At 35.9% G+C, this 24,043-nt stretch overlaps 3 protein-coding genes across 3 annotated transcripts in view; all 3 read left to right on the top strand.

The window, feature by feature from the left end:
* Positions 1–1,061: 1,061 nt before the first annotated feature.
* Positions 1,062–24,043, top strand: part of LOC100375962 (exocyst complex component 6B-like) — a 90,148-nt gene continuing 67,166 nt past the window's right edge. Inside the window, exons 1-3 of the mRNA XM_085504574.1 lie at positions 1,062–1,208; positions 15,282–15,447; positions 19,192–19,330. Coding sequence (XP_085360700.1) covers positions 1,072–1,208; positions 15,282–15,447; positions 19,192–19,330 — 442 coding nt within the window. The 5' untranslated portion in view covers positions 1,062–1,071. The remainder of the gene's footprint in view (positions 1,209–15,281; positions 15,448–19,191; positions 19,331–24,043) is intronic.
* LOC146738040 (uncharacterized) lies at positions 6,718–7,290 on the top strand. The gene has a single exon (XM_085504818.1). The coding sequence runs from the start codon at positions 6,718–6,720 to the stop codon at positions 7,264–7,266; it is 549 nt and encodes a 182-aa protein (XP_085360944.1). The 3' UTR covers positions 7,267–7,290.
* On the top strand, positions 7,798–10,148 carry LOC146738039 (zinc finger protein 862-like). Its single transcript, XM_085504805.1, has 6 exons — positions 7,798–8,047; positions 8,324–8,666; positions 8,773–8,969; positions 9,092–9,316; positions 9,439–9,568; positions 9,692–10,148. Exons 1-6 carry the CDS (start codon positions 7,813–7,815, stop codon positions 9,906–9,908), a joined length of 1,347 nt encoding a protein of 448 aa, XP_085360931.1. The 5' UTR covers positions 7,798–7,812; the 3' UTR covers positions 9,909–10,148.

The raw sequence follows: 24,043 nt of genomic DNA, 5'->3' as shown, positions 1-24,043 counted from the left end.
TAACAAAAATGCATGATGCAAAGCCCTATTCTATAAATGTTTAAATGATCCTTGGTCAAAATAAGAAACTAGGTGATAATATCAGAGCATGGGCCTTATTGAGGAACTCCTGCCTGAGCAACTGCACAAAACATAAGAACAAATTAACAGCTTCTAAGGATATGGCATTCCCAGTTGTTAATGACACATAAAACATTAAAGTCGTCGCGCCACGCATGCGCGAGATATGGGTCTCATAATAAACAAAGATAGTCACCTAGCTTTAATTAGGTATTTTTTTAGGTGATTTATAGAAGGTATCGAATGAGTCACCGGCGATAATTAGTGCAAGTCGCGCCCAGGTCAAAACTTATACTCGTGATTTCATTAGAAGATCGCATTGTATTGTGTGAAAATCAATGTTTATCAACACAAATGTCGCAGTTTTATAGAATTTGTGCAACTACTAATTATCTCCATTCCCTCGGACAGTTATTGAATGAACAGATCGACTGGGGGATAAAACCGTGATTATTGCCGAAGTGTGTCTTGCCATTTACCTAGTAAATATATAATAGGGAAACCATGTTCAGTGACTGTCAAGAACACTATACTAGCATAATCCAAACATACATGCTAACTTCCAAGCACAATGAAAATGTTCTTCTCTTAGTACTGTACCTAGTAGTAGTGTGTCTTTTATGTGATTTAGTTACTTCTTTTTGTTATACTTTTATTACAATTAGCTAAAATTGAGATGCAGTTTCACAATACGGCGTAATAAAGTTATTATTATTATTATTGTATGTGGATGACCTTTGTGTTATAATTTGTAAAGTTCACGTTCAGTTCACGATCTTTCTAGCTGTCTCGTTTTGACCTAAGCGTCATACGATATAATTTTCATGAACTACAACAAAATAGCCACGCCACAGTCTCGTCCCGAATCAGCCCAGACCCAAACGATATTGTATTGAATATTTGTATTCCCGAGTATTAACAATCTTGAACTTGACCATACTTTGTTTATTTTATTAAATTTAGAGTTTGACGCCCCGTGGCCATAGCGCATGCTCACTGAGTGTAATCAATATGGCGGACAAATGGGCGAAACTGTCGAATGTAATATCATTTACCGCAATTGTGCACGAAGAATCTGTTAAAAGTCAACATGAGCACCTGTTAACTGAAATAGAGTCAACCAATGATCCACTGGGACCTACAGTCAGGTGAGAACACTCACACATGCTTGCTTTTTCCAGACTAAAGTCCGTTAATTAAGTAGTAAATGTCAATGGCCCGATTTATGCTTGTAAATTTAGCTATATATAACGGAACTTTGATACTCCAGGTATCCCATACAACCTAGCGATCATTTCACTTCAAGTCGTCCAGCGAATGATTGAATTGTAATATATTATAAACAGTTCTATTTATACCACGCCTCGGCGGATGTTACGTCGTAGAGCAATGCGAGTCGGATCGTATTTTTTTCAAGATGGCGGATAACGCCGAGAATTCGGTCGAAAACAAAATACTGCGTGACCACGAACGATTGGTTTTTGAAATCGAGGAGTCTGACCCTGCTTGCATAGGACTTACTTTCAGGTATATTGTTATACGTGATGTAAAATGTGATTTTAACGTCTTGTAATTTGTAACATTTTGGCTGAACTGAGTGTAGCGTCGGCGGTGACAGTGACAGTTCGTTCGGTGATTGAAGATGGTCACATAGCTTTGGTGGGTGAGCTAATCTGGTAATTTAGAGGGGGGGGGGTTATAAGTATATTCATGTTTAGTCCAACCATAAGTTCTTTTGCACAACTATCTTGATTCTGCGTGTTCAATAATTGATGATTCAGTTCAGTGCAGGAAATGTGTATAGTCCGGTTAAATTAAGTTATGTTCTTCTTGAAACTCGATACATTACAATAATTCCATGCTTAACTTACAGTTCGAAAAACAAAATTCATGGAAATGTGTAGAATACAAGACCATTTTACCTATTTTAATTTCAAATACTTGTGTAAAATAGGATAGAAAATAGGATTTGTTTTGCTGTTGTTGTTTGTAGGTCCATGTGTACAGTGCACATGGACCTACAAACCCCAGGATGAACAACATTCTTTCATTCTTTATTACCATTAGTGCCTATGGTATTTACTCTGTACATAATAATATTACGTAATTCGCATCGGATTACGCTGTTTGTGTTGACACCTATTTGCTTCTGGGCACTGCAGTATCTATAAGATATCCCTGTTCCCTGAAGGTGAAATATCGTGACAACACATCTTTGACCTAATCAAATTACTAATATATCATTACAACTGGACACAATGACACATACAGGGTGAATCATGGACGACTGGTAAACTTATTCAAAACAACATATTTCGAAGGACACCACGAAAAACACAGACATATATTTGTTGATATATCAAAAACGAGTGCAATTGTAGTTATGATACACAACAAAAACTATCAATTTACACTAAAAAATAGGAGAAAATTTGCATATTTAGGTATTCAGACTGTCGACCAACAGTGCAAGTGTTACTTAGTAACAGTTTCTGGTCATGTGATGGTCAGTAAACAGATGACAATCACTGTGCATTTGTGATAAATCACGCTCAACAACTTTCGCTGAATCAAAACAATTTTGGCATAATAGCCACTATCCACTAAAATACAATATATCTACATTTTGTAACTTATACCAGGCATGATCATTGATATTCGATGAAATATTTTTTGCAACTTTATAGACCTTTTATAACTGGCTTTGCAATTCCCACCACCAATCAGATGTGTTTCAGTATTCAATCCGAAATCATTTAAATAATTTTTTACTTTGGATGCATGAAAATTTATTAATTTTAATGAGTGTACTATAATTTTAATTTATGCATGTACAATCAGATATAAGTTAAAGAATCTATTAAAATTTAACAAAAGTAAACTTGATATTCCATTGCCATAATGATGCATTTTCCTATCCCTGTAACTTCATGCATGAATCCTAATAAATGAGATTTATAGTTTACAGCTGGCACATTTTCAATAATAGAAAGCTAAAAGCTATTTTAAATATTGCTATCAATGGTACTACAGGTAGACCTCTCTCAGATTTGTTCATTTCATGATATCTTCAATTCTCTAATTTAGATGAATATTTTTGTCATTTTTGGTAAAAAGTGATATTTTCGACTTCCTGTTGCAAACCACTAGGCCAATTACTTGTATACTATACACATAGACACCTCAGGTGGACCTCTCTCAAATTTGTTCATTTTGTGATGATATTTTCAATTCTCTAATTGAAATGTGCATTGCTTAAACAGAAATTTAACAATTTAAGTATAAAAAAAAATAAAAGCAAATTTGGTAATTTTTATTTAACTGGGAGAAGTTTGTGAAATGGAAAAAAAGCATTTGAGAGTAAGGGTTTGAAGGTAAATCTGGGAAAGACAAAAGTGATGGTGAGTGGGACGGAGGAGAAAGCTTTGGTGAGTAAGGTTGACCCATGTGGCATGTGTGGAAAGAGGGTAAAGGTAAATTCAGTGCGGTGTGTGAAATGTGGGAAGTGGATACATGAGAGATGTGCAAAGATGAAGAGGGTGTCCCAAAGATTGGCAAGGGATTTTGCGTGTGGAAGATGTAAGAATGGAATTGGAAGGGTGTTGGAACAGGAAGAAAAGTTGTGTGATGAGGTTGAGTCAGTGAAGGAGTTTACATACCTGGGGGACAAGGTAAGTGTGGGTGGTGGGTGTGAGGTGGCTGTGACAGCTAGAGCAAGGTTTGCTTGGGTGAAGTTTAGGGAATGTGGAGAGCTACTATATGGGAAGAGATTTCCCTTGGAGATGAAAGGAATAGTTTATAAGAGTTGTGTGAGATCAGCATTGCTGTATGGGAGCGAGACATGGTGTTTGAGTGAAAATGAGTTGGGTATTTTAAGGAGAACAGAGAGAGCGATGGTGAGAGTGATGTGTGGGGTGAAGTTGATGGACAGAAAGATAACTGAGGACTTGATGCAGATGTTGGGTTTGAATGAAGCGGTAGATTGGTTGGCGAAGGCAAATGGGGTACGTTGGTATGGGCATGTGCTGAGGAGGGAGGATGGGCATATATTAAGAAGGGCCCTTGATTTAGAGGTGAGCGGTCCAAGGAAAAGGGGAGGGCCAACGAAGACGTGGAAGATGCAAGTGGAGGAGGAGAGTGGGAAGGTTGGGATGAGGATGAGGGATGCTTTAAATCGTGCAAAGTGGAGGGAGGGGTAAGAGCGATTGCCACTAGTTTAAGGTGAATCCGGCCACCCTCGTCTTCGGGGACCAAAGCGGATTTAAAACTCTGGACTACTACTACTACTACTACTACTACTACTATAATCAATATGTCAGAAATGTTGGCACTGTGTATATTCTATCAGGATATCAAAATATAAAATATTGACAATAATTTTAATGTGAGTTTCAATGGCAACACATTTCATTCCTGTCTTACCATCTACATGTATGTGGAACTAAATGTCAAACATGTTCTAGGCGTGTTCTTATTCAAATCTCTTCAAATTATCATGCAAAACCTTTGAAATTATCATACGAACCCCATCAAATTATCACGCAAACCCCATCAAATTATCACACAAATACCTTCAAATTATTACACAAACCCCTTCCAATTATCATGCAATTTTCTTTAAAATATCATTCAAACCCTATCTAATTATCACGCAAACACCTTCAAATTATCAAACACCTTCAGATTATCATGTAAACCCCATTAAATTATCACGCAACACCTTTAGATTATCATGCAAACCCCTTCAAATTATCACGCAAACCTCTTCAAATTATCACGCAAACCCCTCATGTTAATGTAACTTGAGATTGCCTGCCAGAATGTAAATTTGTCACATGTGTGAGTCAAGGCTAACACGAGGCAGTAGTGTTTAGATCACGGAATAAAGTAGTCTTGCTTTTCAACTCGAAGTAACTGACTTGTTATCTGATTCGGTAAAAGATCCTATACCCCACACCATCTACATGTATGTGGAATCAAATGTCAAACATGTTCTAGTAGTGTTCTTATTCAAATCTCTTCAAATTATCATGCAAAACCTTTGAAATTATCATGCAAACTCGTTAAAATTATCATGCGAACCCCATCAAATTATCACGCAAACCCCATCAAATTATCACACAAATACCTTCAAATTATTACACAAACCCCTTCCAATTATCATGCAATTTTCTTTAAAATATCATTCAAACCCTATCTAATTATCATGCAAACACCTTCAAATTATCAAACACCTTCAGATTATTATGTAAATCCATTCAAATTATCATGTAAAGCCCTTCAAATTGTCACACAAACCCTTCCAATTATCATGCAAACCCCTTCAAAGTGTCACACAAAGCCTTCAAAATATCACGCAAACCCCATCAAATTATCACGCAACACCTTCAGATTATCATGCAAACCCCTTCAAATTATCACACAAACCTCTTAAAATTATCACACAAACCCCTTCAAATTATCACACAAACCCCTTCCAATTATCATGCAAACTTCTTCCAATCACGTAAACCCCTTCAAAATATCACACGAACCCCTTCCAGTTATCATGCAAACCCCTTCAAAAAATCACACGAACCCCTTCCAATTATCATGCAAACCCCTTCCAATTATCATGCAAACACCTTCAAATTATCAAACAAACACCTTTAATTTATCACGCAAACACCTTCCAATCACACAAATCTCTTCAAATGATCTCGCAAACCTCTTCAAATTATTACGCAAACCCCTTCAAATTATCATACAAACCCCTTCAAATTATCACACAAACCCCTTCAAATTATCACACAAACCCCTTAAAATTATCAAACAAACCAATTCCATTTATTATTCAATTCAATCTTCAAAATATCATTTAAACCCCTTAAAATTATCATGCAAACTTCTTCCAATCACGTAAACCTTTTCAAATTGTCACACAAACCCTTCCAATTATCATGCAAACCTCTTCAAAATATCACACGAACCCCTTCCAATTATCACGCAAACCCCTTCCAATTATCAAACAAACCCCTTTAATTTATCACGCAAACACCTTTCAATCACACAAATCTCTTCAAATTATCACGCAAACCCCATTAAATTATCATGCAACACCTTTAGATTATCATGCAAACCCCTTCAAATTATCACAAAAACCCCTTCAAATTATCACGCAAACCCCTTCAAATTATCGCACAAACCCCTTCAAATTATTACACAAACCCCTTCAAATTATCACGCAAACCCCTTCAAATTATCACGCAAACCCAGTGTAGGAAATTCCTGCCCGTCCGCACGGCCGAGACGGGTAACTTTCGTATCGGACTGGTTGAATTTCAAACTTCCCTGTCTGGTGGACGGGTAACATGTTACCACATTCTTCGGCCGAAATTAAAATAAAAACAAGCTACCATTCTTTATATGTGCTCTAAACATTTTAAACAGAAACGTGATCAGCCAAAACTATGAAAATATTGCATCGCCGTCGCACATCGCGACTTGCCGACACGCATTCTCAACCACAACACGGAATCCATTGACTTATTAACATAATAATAGGTACGTGACCTCGAGTCAGGTCCTATCTCCCATGGTGCAGTGAGACTTCTGGTGACCCCTGACCAGTTCTATCGTTGCGTAGTTTGTTTACAAAGTTTTCATTTCGCGTACAACATGTATCGTTTTTTGGGGATAGACCCTCCAACAAAGATACAGAAGTCGAGCATCGATAGAATTGCGGCAAATAAGGAATATGACCAGTCAAAACGTACTCGCAAAATAGTTCCAAGCTGGAAGACGGAGTTCAAAGAATGGCTGGTCACCGATGACACCGGTAATCATACGGTGTATTGCCGTATCTGCCGGGCTATTTACGGGCCGTTATCAAACCGCAAAATACCAGACAAACTCCGTAAGTACGGAAAGGGATCGTTTGTAACCGGCTGTACCAATTTAAGACATGATGCCCTCACATGCCATGAAATGTTAATTGGTCATAAACAAGCCAAATCGATATTCGACGCAAAGAATGCTCCACCATCAAAACAACTTCCTGCTGATAGAATCATCGAAATGTTGAATGGTAAAAGTGTTAACAGGTTAGAGAAGCTATTCCGTAATGCCCACGCTATTGTGAAACACTCTAGACCTATTACTGACTTCGTATGGATGTGTGAAGTAGATGAAAAAAAACAGCTGGATATTGGACCTACTTACAGGTAAAATTGTTTATATTTGTAGTTTATACTTTACATTTAATGATGCTTTGTGAATGTTTAGTCATATGATGTCATCAGAAAAACATCTTTTTTATCAGCTTCTCATTATAACTGCTTCTGTATGTGATTTTATCTTTTTATAGATTTATTTCTCAAACAATTTGGCATTATGATTTTTTGGCAAGAGTTCCTTTTGTACCCCTCATTCCTAACCCCAACTCTAACACTCGCTCCCAGTTACCCAATTCATTTGTAAATGCCCTCTAGATAATTATAGATGTCCTTAGGAGAGGGATGTACAATTAAATGGGGATTACTTGAGGGTAGGGTAAGGGTTAGGAATGGGGGGTATAAAGGAACTCTTTCCTGATTTTTGCACTATACTCAAGTTATTATTATTTATTTAAATGTATTTCTGCTATAAATATATAATTTCTTTTTATTTATTCTTAGGAATAAAAATAGCTGCACGGAATTCATTGTTGCTATTTCTGAAGTTGTACGAAGTGAAATTGAAAGTCACATTCAGGATGCTAAATACATATCTATAATGTCTGATGGTAGCACAGATATTTCAGTTGTTGAGAATGAGATCGTCTATGTTCATTTTGCCAACAATGGTGTTACTCATTGTTATTTCCTGGGAATTATAGCTTGTGAGAATGGTGATGCTCATGGAATATATGATGCTATCATGAAGGCCCTGATCTTCCAAAATATCGCAAGCAAAGATGTTCTTAAGAAGATAGTGGCATTCATTGGTGATGGTGCTAGTGTAAATACAGGTAAAATTGCCTTGCTTTATTACTACTAGTATTTCCTTCCTAGTCATTTAAACTAGTATAAGATTGAGACACCAATTTTGCAACCTGGACTGCAGATTTACCAATCAAACTGCAAAGCTGCTCTTTGACCAGTAACTGACCAGCACATTTGTACTTGGGGAAAAAAATCTATAGTTAGTTGTACATATGTCATCGTGTGAAGCAGCTTTTGTTCAATTTTGTTTGGGGGGACTCTTTTCATATATATGTTGTTGAGTAGTTATTTGTCATTTACAGGCAAGTTCAATGGAGTAATTTCCATATTCCAGAGAAATGTCAACAAATCCATATTGATGGTAAAGTGCATGTCACACAGAGTTGAACTGGCCTTCAAGCAAGCAATGAGTACATCCACTCTATTCAAGAAAGTGTATGATTTATTGGATCAGCTTTTCAAATTTTATCACAAGAGCCCCAAACAAACAAATGGTTTAAAGAAGTCGTTTGAAGCACTGGCTAAACCTGTCATTATGAGCACACGTGTTGGTGGTACTCGCTGGATAAGCCATACTCAGAGAGCTATTCACAACATGCTTAAGGCATACCCAGCATTGGTACTGCACCTAGGTGAGGTAAATATGTCAGATCTTCATAACATTTATTTCTCTCCTACTGAAAAAAAAACATTGTTAGAATATATTTAGACTGATATTAGTTTAAATTACTGTCATATTATTTATTTCAAGGTTATCCAGGTTCGTAGCGAAGTTTTTATTGGCACAGTTGACATCACAGCCTGTTATGATATATGCTCATTTCCTTGTTGATATTTTGGCTGTAATGGTTAAGTTATCTATGCAGCTACAAAAAAGGGAAAAATGTATATATCAAGTTCATCAAATAATCAAGGCTACGGTATCCCATATTCTAAAATTTGAAACAAGTTAATAGTATTTTGTTATTAATATATTAGAAGTTTAGATAATATCGTAATTGTAGTTTAATGGTGTAGTTAGCTATTGCATTAGCATTGGTGCCATGGTGGTGGTTTATTTTTCAGACCAGGACCTGAACAAAGAAGGATGCAGGCTGGGCTTGAGGCCAATGATGGGATCTTTGTAGGCCATAAACTTAGTGGTAGTCAGTCTATAAATAATGATGTTAGCAAGGTAGTGCAGGGATTACAGAAGGCCATCAAGACCCGTTTTGAAGATGTAAATGAGGGTTTGATTCAATCAACCAAAATCGCTGACCTTTCATCATGGCCTGCAACACATGAAGACGCAGTTGGTATGTGATCAGACTGATGTACTATAGTTTGTTTATATATATTATATATATGCATATTTCTGACTAATTCAGACAGGTTCTAACTGCATAGGAGATCACATTATTTCCTTACTTTGTTTTAGAATTTGGAGATGACTTATTAGCAAATTTGGTTGACCATTTTAATCAAAATTTGTTAGATGCTGGTGTTGATGTGACAGCTGCTGAGTCTGAGTGGACTGTCCTAAAGCAAAAGTTGTACAACACTGACAGGTATGGTTACATATTTCACTTAAATGAATGAGATCGTGTTCTTATTTTTTCACTGAAAGTAAAAACACAGCACTTATTTACTTACTGTACATATTCAACAACAGTGTGCATTTATTGTTTCAGTTACAAAGTCCACAGTATGTCATGGCAGACAATCAATAACCTGTTTCGTGTGGAGTTCCCCAACATTCTTGGTGTAGTTGACTTGATGTTGTCACTACCAGCAGGAACATCTGAGTGTGAAAGGGGCTTTTCACAGATGAAAGCTACAAAAACCCAGTACAGAAACAAATTGATGACCATACAGATGCACTCTCCTTCAGTCTCTGAGAGCTGCTGATGCACTTGATGAGGAGGAAGTTGCAGAAGCTGAAACAGATGGTGATGCTCATTTGGTAGCTGGAATAGATTCTGACTATGGTTCAGATTTTTCTGATCTAGCCGAGAGCAACAGTGACACAGACACCTGATATATCATGTTCTGAATATGCATGTTCTCTACAGCTACTTTGTTGTTAAAATAAACCGTGCATAGTATATTGTATACAACTTGTGTTTATTTGTGTGTGTGTGTGTGCGAAAATAATTGAAAAAAATGTGCGGAACTGGTAACATTTTAGCAGGGCTTGTAACTTTTGAAAGTTACCAGCCCTGATGTCTGGTATGTAATCTGGACAAATTTCCTACACTGGCAAACCCCTTCAAATTATTGCACAAACCCCTTCAAATTATCACACAAACCCCTTCAAATTATCACGCAAACCCCTTCAAATTATCACGCAAACCCCTTCAAATTATTGCACAAACCCCTTCAAATTATCACGCAAACCCCTTCAAATTATCGCACAAACCCCTTCAAATTATTACACAAACCCCTTCAAATTATCACGCAAACCCCTTCAAATTATCGCGCAAACCCCTTCAAATTATTGCACAAACCCCTTCAAATTATCACGCAAACCCCTTCAAATTATCGCACAAACCCCTTCAAATTATTACACAAACCCCTTCAAATTATCACGCAAACCCCTTCAAATTATCGCGCAAACCCCTTCAAATTATTGCGCAAACCCCTTCAAATTATCACACAAACCCCTTCAAATTATCACGCAAACCCCTTCAAATTATCACGCAAACCCCTTCAAATTATTGCACAAACCCCTTCAAATTATCAAACAAACCAATTCCATTTATTATTCAATTCTCTTCAAATTATCACGCAAACCCCAAAAATTGTTGGTCGCCAGAATTTATTGTTTTCAAATGCATAGTATAAACAGAAATTTTAAATTATGTTTTTGACTCCCACATAATGGGAGTCTTTTTAGTTAGTGCGTCTGTATGTATACATGTGGGTGTGTGTGTGTGTTCCACAATATGTCAGAAATGTTGGCAGTGTGTATATTTTATCAGGATATCAAAATATAAAAAGTTGACAACAATTGTAATGTGAGTTTTAATGGCAACACATTTCATTCCTGTCTTGCCATCTACATGTATGTGGAATCAAATGTCAAACATGTTCTAGGCGTGTTCTTATTCAAATCTCTTCAAATTATCATGCAAAACCTTTGAAATTATCATACAAACTCATTGAAATTATCATACGAACCCCATCAATGATATCTCAAGAACTTGATGCATAGATGCTCTGGGCTAATTTGCAGATTTGATTAGGTTCGGGTTAAATTCATTCATATTAATTACCTAATTTGCATAATTAGCTATTTTTTGGCTGTTCATGACTGTTCTTTGTAATTCTAATGTACTAGAATACATAGATGGTCTGGGACACTGCACAGGCCTGATTAGTTTTGTTTGAAAACCCTGCATATTAATCAACAATTTGCATAGTGATTAGTCGATTTGTGCTTTTCCACTGATATTTCAAATACTTGCCTCTACATTACAATGAAACTTTGTTCATAGATGTAAATGTATAGGACAATGCACACTTCTTTTTGTTTAATATTCATGCATATTTATTACTAATTTGCATAATTAGTATTTTTTGGGCTTTTCATCTGATATTTCAAGTACTAATCATTACATTTGAATGAAATTTGGCACATAGATGCTCTTATACTATGCACATGGGAGTTATTTATAAGCTTTTTAGCTCCGCTGTCGACTTTGTCGAACGGAGCTTATCATATGAGTCATTGTCCGTCGTCTCCGTCGTCCGTGTCAACTACAAGCCTGAATGCTTTGATACTTGGTGTATATGTACCTTGGGTAGACCTCTCTCAGATTTGTTCGTTTCATGATGATATCTTCAATTCTCTAATTTTGGTGAATATTTTTGTCATTTTTGGTAAAAAGTGATATTTTCGACTTCTTGTTAAAAACCGCAAGTCCAATTGCTTTTATATTACATATATAGGTACTACATGTGGACCTCTCTCAGATTTGTTCTTTTTGTAATGATATCTTTAATTCTTTAATTTTGGTGAATATTTTTGGTATTTTTGGTAAAAAGTGATATTTTCGACTTCTTGTTAAAAACTGCAAGTCCAATTGCTTTTATATTACATATATAGGTACTACATGTGGACCTCTCTCAGATTTGTTGGTTTTGTAATGATATCTTCAATTCTCTAATTTTGGTGAATATTTTTGTCATTTTTGGTAAAAAATGATATTTTCGACTTCTTGTTAAAAACTGCAAGTCCAATTGCTTTGATATTACATATATAGGTACTACATGTGTACCTCTCTCAGATTTGTTCATTTTGTAATGATATCTTTAATTTTCTAATTTTGGTGAATATTTTTGTCATTTTTGGTAAATAGTAAATTAAATATTTTTGACTCCTGTTAAAAACCACAAGTCCAATTGCTTTGATATTACATATATAGGTACTACATGTAAACCACTCTCAAATTTGTTCATTTCATGATGATATCTTCAATTCTCTAATTTTGATGAATATTTTTGTAATTTTTGGTAAAAAGTGATATTTTCGACTTTTTGTTAAAAACACCAAGTCTACATATTGTTCATTTTCTAATTATATCTTCTGTTCTTTAATTGAAATGTGCATTGCTAACAGCGGAGCTATCTCAGTCGAGAGGCTGCTTGTTTGATTTTCAGATATTTATTTAGGCATATATGATATAACCGTTGTACAGACTGTAATCATGTGACATAATGCCAATTCATTTATGTACTCTCATTTTCATTTGGATGTGTGCTGCATTATATACAAAACATATAATCTTCGACCTTGTTTTATTTTAACCACGAAAGCGTCTTTGACCAATGCAGTTTAAATTTTCTCTCTCTCTTACTGCTGTCTCGATTGTCACTCTATGACAGTCCTGCCTAGATTCGGCAACAGACTGCACAGACTCAGACTCTGGCAAAATATGCAGCAATCGTCAGACGTTGTTTCATAACAAAAATTGAAAAAAAAAAAATATGGCAGATATTATTTTGAATTGTGTGTAGTAAAGTGTCACCATGAAAGTGTTATCGCCAGCCAGATTTTTTTTGGTCGCCAAAAGACTACCTACATCTTTTTTTCATATTCATTAAATTTAATTGCCATGGCGACCAAAATAGTTTTAAACCAACTAGTGACAATGATTTAACTAATTTGTATCCCAGCTTTCATGAATTCGTGAGGTTCCAGCCTACTAAATTGTTATTGCTAATACATGTAGTGTAATTTAGTTGTTGCTACTTTTATATCATATGTCATGCCATAACCGGATTAAGGATATACATGTACCATCTATAAGCTAAAAGTAAAAAACTGTAAATTATTCGGCTTAATCATTGGGTATATATTTTCAATCCGGGGTCATGCATAGGTCGTGTCAGGTCAAGTGGCTTATCAGAATCAGATGGGTTCTTAATCTGTATTCATTGTGAGTTAGTTTTGTCTGTTGTCTTCATTTATGGGAATTACATTGTATGCACTGCATGCTAATATCGCTGTAGTTTAGCATGCAGGATCCTGTAGATCAAGTTGAGTATAACGCCTCTTTTTTGGATAGTGTAAGGATATTATCAAGGTAAAGTGAATTTTTTTAGTCTTTGAGTATAGTTAGGTAAAACAGATTTCTTGTCTTAGTATTTGTGTACATGCTATGGTAGATATATCTGAAGTGTTCACTGATACATGTATGCATGTTTGTCTCTGTTATGAATTATTATCATCATCATCAATGATTTGTGTGGCTACATCAAGAAGACCTGCTGACAAGCAAGTTTTGCTTTACAAATGTTACAAATAGAAACTTTGTATGTAGTACTACATGGAAATTATCAATATTTTTATACATGGAAAATTCTTTGAGGAGCAGTGTTAGGTATTGTATGCACTAGGGATGATACAGTTTATCTGTTTGAATTACATAAATCTGATTGTTCAAATGAGTGGATATCTAAATCAGGCTAGGCTATAAGCAATTTGGCTTGAATGAATGCATGTTTCTAGAAGATTGTAGTTTGTGTCTTCATATAGGGTACATACAAAATGTATAGCACATGTATATGCTGTTTTTACTGCTACTAATTGTGATGATTAAATGGTGTTCGTGAAGACAGAATTTAACACTAGTAAAATGTTCACACTACAAAATTTAAAGATTCTTTAACCCATGAAATTGATGAAAATTTTTCCCGTAAAATGAAGGGGTTTACAGTGAAAGTCACAATTTTTAAATGTTCTTGTTATAACTATTATTATTTATTCTGTATAGTCATACTTGGATTTTCTGCATTTGTACCAAAATTGAGTGCTCTATGATGTTACCTTATTTGTGTCATAGAAATGTAGATCAGTCATTCATTGAGAATATCACATTATACAACATACATGTACTCCTGGGGATGGTGGGGATGATGTGAATAACATTACACATGTATCTGTACATGTATAAATAGAAATAATGAATTCTGCACCTGTTTTCTCAGTGTTAAGTTTGCTCAATACATTCTACACCAATGTAATAGCATTCATGGAGAAGCCATTCTACCACCAATGTTTCACTGTAAATGCTGCGTTCAATCATAGAATCTAGAAAATACAATCGCAAAACAATTCAAAATAATAATTATAACAGCAGAATATGTGCTAGTACCGGTAATAAAGTAATTTAAAAGTGAATTCTGAATATGTCTACGGGGCCCAGTTTTAGTTATAAACAGACGTTAGCTTCACGTCCTCCATGTCAACAGCTGAAAACTTGTCATTTGTTTTTTGAGAGGAGCGGATTGCCAACCAGCCTACCAGCCTACCAGCTTGTATACCTTGTAAGAGTTGTAAGAAATGACTGAAGATTTTTGTATATTCTTAACAAGTTTGGATGTTCCTTAGCTTTTGCTAACTACTGTTTCCTTAGTCTTAGCCCATACTTTATGTAGCATGAACACTACTACATGTATAGCCTAAATGAATGTGAAAAACAATGTCATGTCCTGCCGAGTACAGTAAGATCAAATGATGTCATTATTTGTCTTGCCTAAAGTTGTTCTGACGGTATTTCAAATTGAGATTTCATAAATGTTGTTCTTACATGTAATACCAAAGTTCTCAATTCAAAATAATGTAATACATTGTGTTTCTGTGGTAATTATTTTTCATTGCAATTGTTCACCCTTTGTCACTCCAATATAGTTCAATTAAGGTTTATTTATCAAAAATTATCAGTAGGCTTCCTCTATAATACTACACTTCCATAAGACTATATTGTCTTTTCACAGGGCTATATACGATGGCAATGAACATGAGAAATTCCTTGATCAATTGGATGTGCGAATACGAAGCCATGACAAAGATATTGAGAGGATGTGTAACTTCCATTACCACGGTTTCACGGATAGCATTGCAGAATTGCTCAAAGTCAGAGGAGAATGTGAAAAACTAAAGGTCAATATAATTAAAACATGCTAACTTTTTATTGCATTCATGTACAACATATTAAACAGAAAAACAGTAATTTATAGCTCTTGATAAAATGTTGCTTTCTGTAAAAAGAAACTCCCCTATTACATGGAAACCTTTTGATCTCAATGTTCCAGAGATGAATTGAACTTTTAGAATGTTAATATCAGTGTTCTCCCCAGGATGTAAACAGCGTGGCAGTCCCGCCACAGTGCTTTGATTTGCCACCACACCGGTCTGACACCGCCACGGTGATTAGCAAGACCGCCACAGTGCTTCTTTTCATTGGGGGTTCTCGTCACGCTGGTCGGCCTGACCGGCACTCAAAATTAGCGACCACTGCGGAAACGCTTCCGACTATTGTCATATTGTTATTATACTTACGTACCGACCGACACGCATCCTGCCAGTCGGGGATAATAATTTGTAAACAATAGACATAGTCGCGTGATGTGGTAGCGGCTTTGAACAATACAAGTCAATTTTGTAAAATTAGCACCTCTTTCTGACGATAGACGCAGTCTTTAGTTTGAAAGCTAAAATTCTTTCAAAATCAATTCCACCCGATATAACATGGGCAAATTGGAGTTCACGATCAGTTTACGCTACTCAAGAAAAAAACAACATGTTTATTGCGTTATTGGGTAAAATACATTTGAACTGTTATCATCGTGAATTATGTAAAAATTCTTCTTTCAATACTTTTTTTTACCTTTTAAAAATTTCTAATCACCTCTTTCGAAAAGCATCATGCAGTTTTCATCTGAAATTCATACCAACACATCGTGCTACGACATCGCTTTACTTTCGCAATATAATTTTTATGATCACGATCATGCGGAAAACTTCGGGTTCTACCGGCATTACCATGCGACATTTTGATTGGTAAATGGAGTTTGTGACCCACCGGGTCAAAGGACACATGCCGGTCAACTAATGCGTCATAACTATCATGGCGGGTCTGTGTTTTTCACCGAAGTGATCGAGTGATCAAAAATAATTTCTCCCGATAAAACTAGCTCAAATTTTACGTTTTTTCATATAAAAAAAGAAGTATTTAATTTTTGCATGGCATCATGACCGAGTAAGAGAAATTATTGGTATAACCGGTGTATAACATCGCGAAGTAAGTTATGTCACGTCGTAACTTTGATCGTTTGGAAGTGTTATTTGTTCGTTCATTTACTGTAAATGTAAACGTTAGAAGCTGATGGTCGGAATAATAACCAACAATCCGCCAAATAACTACATGGTCGATTTTTTGAAGGAGAATTTTGTAGTAAATAAGATCATGAAAGTGGTGAACATAATCCTGGCTCAAACGTTTCAAATGAGTTTCATTTAACCTTTTACAATTTATTTGTTTCTTTTTAGTCTGCAGCATTTGCATTTCGAGAATGTTTCATTTTTAAATTCAAACTCTTCTAAATCGTGAAACGTAATATTTTGACTCCAAAAAAAAAATATTTTCCCTGTGACGTAGCTCATTGATATTACTAAAGTGCCCAAAATAAAAGTGTTTATAACACTGTGTGAAGCAAATAAATATCTGCCACTTTGTTTTTAAAAATATACGTTGTTTATTGTGTGGGTGTAAATGTGCTTTGGTCAATTTCCATTATTATGTAAATGGTATGCAAATGATATGCAAATTAGGCCGCCACAGTGGTTTAAATCCTGGGGAGAACACTGAATATGGTCTGTGTCTGCTAGCAGGCAGACCATCTCTCTGTGTATACATATGTACTGCCCTAACCTTGGGAAATACAGAAACCAGTGTATACTAGTTATTGCATTACAAAGTCTCCGATAGGTACATGTATGTACATGTAGTTTAAGAAATATGGTTTTGCTTATCATATTATTGTTGGAACATGAATGGTCAGTACATAATATATGATATGCATTCAGAACTACATTTAGTAAAACATAATGGCTGTCAGTCAGTCATTTTGAATCTGATCGGAAAGACAAAATGACGTTCATCAAGATCCCATAATGTCAAATGTATATGTACAAAGTTTGAACAAAATCCATCAGATTTTTTTTTCAACATTAAAATGACTTCTATTTGGCCATATAGAACTGGATCATCAAAGAAAAATATACATTGTATATATATGCATATATATGCAACACAATGTGGTGGAACTGAATGCCCTCAAAATGTGATAAAATTGCAGCAACCCTTTCCACAATACAGTAGTTTTTGACTCCCGTGTGCGAAGCACAAAAAGGGAGTCTTTGCAGTTAGTGTGTCTGTATGTGTGTATGTGTGTGTGTGTGTGTATGTGTGTCCAACTGTTCCACTGATATCTAAAGAACTATACATCTGTTTTTGATGGAACTTGGTGCATATATGCTCTGGGCCAATGCGCAGATTTGATTAGGTTTTGGTAAAAATCCATGCATATTAATTACCTAATTTGCATGATAATTAGCTGATTTTTAGCTGTTCCATGACTGTTCCACTGATATCTAAAGAACCACTTGTTGGATTTTGATGAAACTTGGCACATAGATGCTCCAAGCTAATGCGCACATTTGATTAGTTTTGGGTAAAAATCTGTGCAATATTAATTACCTAATTTACATAATGATTAATCAATTTTCGGCTCTTCCACTGATATCTCAAGTACTAATCATCACATTTCAATAAAACTTGGTACATAGATGTCATAGGACACTGCACAAACCTGATAGTTTTTAGGGTAATATCAGTATATATTAATTACCTAATTTGCATAATTAATTAATTTTCAGCTTTTGATATTTCAATTAGTAATCATCACATTTCAATGAAATTTGGTACATAGATGTCATAGGACACTGCATAGACCTGATAGTTTTTAGGGTAATATCAGTATATATTAATTACCTAATTTGCATAATTAATTAATATTCAGCTTTTGATATTTTAAGTAGTAATCATCACATTTCAATGAAATTTGGTACATAGATGTCATAGGACACTGCACAGACCTGATAGTTTTTAGGGTAATATCAGTATATATTAATTAACTAATTTGCATATATAATTAATTTTCACCTTTTGATATTTCAAGTAGTAATCATCACATTTCAATAAAACTTCGTACATAGATGTCATAGGACACTGCACAGACCTGATAGTTTTTAGGGTAATATGAGTACATATTAATTACCTAATTTTCATAATTTTCAGCTTTGGATTTATCAAGTAGTAATCATCATATTTCAATGAGACTTGCTACTTAGATCTTCTAGGATTATGCAGACACCTGATTAGTTTTAATTGGATATTAATTATCTAATTTGCATAATGTTCCACTGATATATAAAGAACCACAAATTGGATCTTAATGAAACTTTTATAGAGAACTATGCAGAAACCTAATTAGTTTTTGGTAAATATTTATGCTTATTAATCACCTAATTAACATAATTAATTAACACTGATATCTCAATTACAGATCATCACATTTGAATAAAATTTGGTACATAAATGCTCTAGGACAATACACAGGCCTGATTAATTTTGATTAATATTAATTCTCTAATTAGCATAATAATTCATATTTTTTTTGTTCTGTTCTGTTCATATTAGTTACCTGATTTACATAATTAGTTTTCAGCTTTTCCATCAATATCTCATGTACAAGTAATTTTGAATTAATTTTTGATGTGTCTTCAATACTCTCAGCACACGGGAGTTCTTTCTAAGCTTTCTTTGATCATGATTGTTTTCAGAGGCATGTTTTACAAGCAAATAAAGTACTGCAAGAGTCAGGTCATGAATTAGTGAGTAAAGCGGATGAATTAAGACAACTTAGAGTTATACAAAGAAACATAGCAACAGCAATAGAACATTTACAACTGTGTCTGCCTGGTGAGTAGAAATCTTGTTGTTATACTTGCATACAACTGTGTCTGCCTGGTGAGTAGAAATCTTGTTATACTTGCATACAACTTTGTCTGCCTGGTGAGTAGAAATCTTGTTATACTTGCATACAACTGTGTCTGCCTGGTGAGTAGAAATCTTGTTGTTAAACTTGCATACAACTGTGTCTGCCTGGTGAGTAGAAATCTTGTTATACTTGCATACAACTGTGTCTGCCTGGTGAGTAGAAATCTTGTTATACTTGCATACAACTGTGTTTGCCTGGTGAGTAGAAATCGTGTTATACTTGCATACAACTGTGTCTGCCTGGTGAGTAGAAATCTTGTTATACTTGCATACAACTGTGTCTGCCTGGTGAGTAGAAATCTTGTTATACTTGCATACAACTGTGTCTGCCTGGTGAGTAGAAATCTTGTTATACTTGCATACAACTGTGTCTGCCTGGTGAGTAGAAATCTTGTTATACTTGCATACAACTTTGTCTGCCTGGTGAGTAGAAATCTTGTTATACTTGCATACAACTGTGTCTGCCTGGTGAGTAGAAATCTTGTTATACTTGCATACAACTGTGTCTGCCTGGTGAGTAGAAATCTTGTTGTTATACTTGCATACAACTGTGTCTGCCTGGTGAGTAGAAATCTTGTTATACTTGCATACAACTGTGTCTGCCTGGTGAGTAGAAATCTTGTTGTTATACTTGCATACAACTGTGTCTGCCTGGTGAGTAGAAATCTTGTTATACTTGCATACAACTGTGTCTGCCTGGTGAGTAGAAATCTTGTTGTTATACTTGCATACAACTGTGTCTGCCTGGTGAGTAGAAATCTTGTTATACTTGCATACAACTTTGTCTGCCTGGTGAGTAGAAATCTTGTTATACTTGCATACAACTGTGTTTGCCTGGTGAGTAGAAATCGTGTTATACTTGCATACAACTGTGTCTGCCTGGTGAGTAGAAATCTTGTTATACTTGCATACAACTTTGTCTGCCTGGTGAGTAGAAATCTTGTTATACTTGTATACAACTGTGTCTGCCTGGTGAGTAGAAATCTTGTTATACTTGCATACAACTGTGTCTGCCTGGTGAGTAGAAATCTTGTTGTTATACTTGCATACAACTGTGTCTGCCTGGTGAGTAGAAATCTTGTTATACTTGCATACAACTGTGTCTGCCTGGTGAGTAGAAATCTTGTTGTTATACTTGCATACAACTGTGTCTGCCTGGTGAGTAGAAATCTTGTTATACTTGCATACAACTTTGTCTGCCTGGTGAGTAGAAATCGTGTTATACTTGCATACAACTGTGTCTGCCTGGTGAGTAGAAATCTTGTTATACTTGCATACAACTGTGTTTGCCTGGTGAGTAGAAATCTTGTTATACTTGCATACAACTGTGTTTGCCTGGTGAGTAGAAAACTTGTTATACTTGCATACAACTGTGTCTGCCTGGTGAGTAGAAATCTTGTTATACTTGCATACAACTGTGTCTGCCTGGTGAGTGGAAATCTTGTTATACTTGCATACAACTGTGTTTGCCTGGTGAGTAGAAATCTTGTTATACTTGCATACAACTGTGTTTGCCTGGTGAGTAGAAATCTTGTTATACAATGTACTTGCATACAACTGTGTCTGCCTGGTGAGTAGAAATCTTGTTATACTTGCATACAACTGTGTCTGCCTGGTGAGTAGAAATCTTGTTATACTTGCATACAACTGTGTCTGCCTGGTGAGTAGAAATCTTGTTGTTATACTTGCATACAACTGTGTCTGCCTGGTGAGTAGAAATCTTGTTATACTTGCATACAACTGTGTCTGCCTGGTGAGTAGAAATCTTGTTATACTTGCATACAACTGTGTCTGCCTGGTGAGTAGAAATCTTGTTATACTTGCATACAACTGTGTCTGCCTGGTGAGTAGAAATCTTGTTATACTTGCATACAACTGTGTCTGCCTGGTGAGTAGAAATCTTGTTGTTATACTTGCATACAACTGTGTCTGCCTGGTGAGTAGAAATCTTGTTATACTTGCATACAACTTTGTCTGCCTGGTGAGTAGAAATCGTGTTATACTTGCATACAACTGTGTCTGCCTGGTGAGTAGAAATCTTGTTATACTTGCATACAACTGTGTTTGCCTGGTGAGTAGAAATCTTGTTATACTTGCATACAACTGTGTTTGCCTGGTGAGTAGAAATCTTGTTATACTTGCATACAACTGTGTCTGCCTGGTGAGTAGAAATCTTGTTATACTTGCATACAACTGTGTCTGCCTGGTGAGTAGAAATCTTGTTATACTTGCATACAACTGTGTCTGCCTGGTGAGTAGAAATCTTGTTATACTTGCATACAACTGTGTCTGCCTGGTGAGTAGAAATCCTGTTATACTTGCATACAACTGTGTCTGCCTGGTGAGTAGAAATCTTGTTATACTTGCATACAACTGTGTCTGCCTGGTGAGTAGAAATCTTGTTGTTATACTTGCATACAACTGTGTCTGCCTGGTGAGTAGAAATCTTGTTGTTATACTTGCATACAACTGTGTCTGCCTGGTGAGTAGAAATCCTGTTATACTTGCATACAACTGTGTCTGCCTGGTGAGTAGAAATCTTGTTATACTTGCATACAACTGTGTCTGCCTGGTGAGTAGAAATCTTGTTGTTATACTTGCATACAACTGTGTCTGCCTGGTGAGTAGAAATCTTGTTATACTTGCATACAACTGTGTCTGCCTGGTGAGTAGAAATCTTGTTGTTATACTTGCATACAACTGTGTCTGCCTGGTGAGTAGAAATCTTGTTATACTTGCATACAACTTTGTCTGCCTGGTGAGTAGAAATCGTGTTATACTTGCATACAACTGTGTCTGCCTGGTGAGTAGAAATCTTGTTATACTTGCATACAACTGTGTTTGCCTGGTGAGTAGAAATCTTGTTATACTTGCATACAACTGTGTTTGCCTGGTGAGTAGAAAACTTGTTATACTTGCATACAACTGTGTCTGCCTGGTGAGTAGAAATCTTGTTATACTTGCATACAACTGTGTCTGCCTGGTGAGTGGAAATCTTGTTATACTTGCATACAACTGTGTTTGCCTGGTGAGTAGAAATCTTGTTATACTTGCATACAACTGTGTTTGCCTGGTGAGTAGAAATCTTGTTATACAATGTACTTGCATACAACTGTGTCTGCCTGGTGAGTAGAAATCTTGTTATACTTGCATACAACTGTGTCTGCCTGGTGAGTAGAAATCTTGTTATACTTGCATACAACTGTGTCTGCCTGGTGAGTAGAAATCTTGTTGTTATACTTGCATACAACTGTGTCTGCCTGGTGAGTAGAAATCTTGTTATACTTGCATACAACTGTGTCTGCCTGGTGAGTAGAAATCTTGTTATACTTGCATACAACTGTGTCTGCCTGGTGAGTAGAAATCTTGTTATACTTGCATACAACTGTGTCTGCCTGGTGAGTAGAAATCTTGTTATACTTGCATACAACTGTGTCTGCCTGGTGAGTAGAAATCTTGTTGTTATACTTGCATACAACTGTGTCTGCCTGGTGAGTAGAAATCTTGTTATACTTGCATACAACTTTGTCTGCCTGGTGAGTAGAAATCGTGTTATACTTGCATACAACTGTGTCTGCCTGGTGAGTAGAAATCTTGTTATACTTGCATACAACTGTGTTTGCCTGGTGAGTAGAAATCTTGTTATACTTGCATACAACTGTGTTTGCCTGGTGAGTAGAAATCTTGTTATACTTGCATACAACTGTGTCTGCCTGGTGAGTAGAAATCTTGTTATACTTGCATACAACTGTGTCTGCCTGGTGAGTAGAAATCTTGTTATACTTGCATACAACTGTGTCTGCCTGGTGAGTAGAAATCTTGTTATACTTGCATACAACTGTGTCTGCCTGGTGAGTAGAAATCCTGTTATACTTGCATACAACTGTGTCTGCCTGGTGAGTAGAAATCTTGTTATACTTGCATACAACTGTGTCTGCCTGGTGAGTAGAAATCTTGTTGTTATACTTGCATACAACTGTGTCTGCCTGGTGAGTAGAAATCTTGTTATACTTGCATACAACTGTGTCTGCCTGGTGAGTAGAAATCTTGTTATACTTGCATACAACTTTGTCTGCTGGTGAGTAGAAATCTTGTTATACTTGCATACAACTGTGTCTGCCTGGTGAGTAGAAATCTTGTTGTTATACTTGCATACAACTGTGTCTGCCTGGTGAGTAGAAATCTTGTTATACTTGCATACAACTTTGTCTGCCTGGTGAGTACAAATCTTGTTATACTTGCATACAACTTTGTCTGCCTGGTGAGTAGAAATCTTGTTGTTATACTTGCATACAACTGTGTCTGGCTGTGAGTAGAAATCTTGTTATACTTGCATACAACTGTGTCTGCCTGGTGAGTAGAAATCTTGTTATACTTGCATACAACTGTGTTTGCCTGATGAGTAGAAATCCTGTTATACTTGCATACAACTGTCTGCCTGGTGAGTAGAAATCTTGTTATACTTGCATACAACTTTGTCTGCCTGGTGAGTAGAAATCTTGTTATACTTGCATACAACTGTGTCTGCCTGGTGAGTAGAAATCTTGTTATACTTGCATACAACTTTGTCTGCCTGGTGAGTAGAAATCTTGTTATACTTGCATACAACTGTGTCTGCCTGGTGAGTAGAAATCT

The sequence above is a fragment of the Saccoglossus kowalevskii genome, chromosome 10 (assembly GCF_978046115.1).
Source record: "Saccoglossus kowalevskii chromosome 10, keSacKowa6.1, whole genome shotgun sequence".
Lineage (NCBI taxonomy): Eukaryota > Metazoa > Hemichordata > Enteropneusta > Harrimaniidae > Saccoglossus > Saccoglossus kowalevskii.
This window is presented reverse-complemented; position numbering and strand designations above follow the sequence as displayed.

Bases quoted from the DNA above. Each gene is read 5' to 3' on its own strand.
- LOC146738039 (XM_085504805.1), top strand. From the start codon at position 7,813: ATGTCTGATGGTAGCACAGATATTTCAGTTGTTGAGAATGAGATCGTC. The intron at 8,970-9,091 runs GTTAATAGTATT...TTTTCAGACCAG, and splicing joins TATTCTAAAATTTGAAACAA to GACCTGAACAAAGAAGGATG. The intron at 9,317-9,438 runs GTATGTGATCAG...ACTTTGTTTTAG, and splicing joins AACACATGAAGACGCAGTTG to AATTTGGAGATGACTTATTA.
- LOC146738040 (XM_085504818.1), top strand. From the start codon at position 6,718: ATGTATCGTTTTTTGGGGATAGACCCTCCAACAAAGATACAGAAGTCG.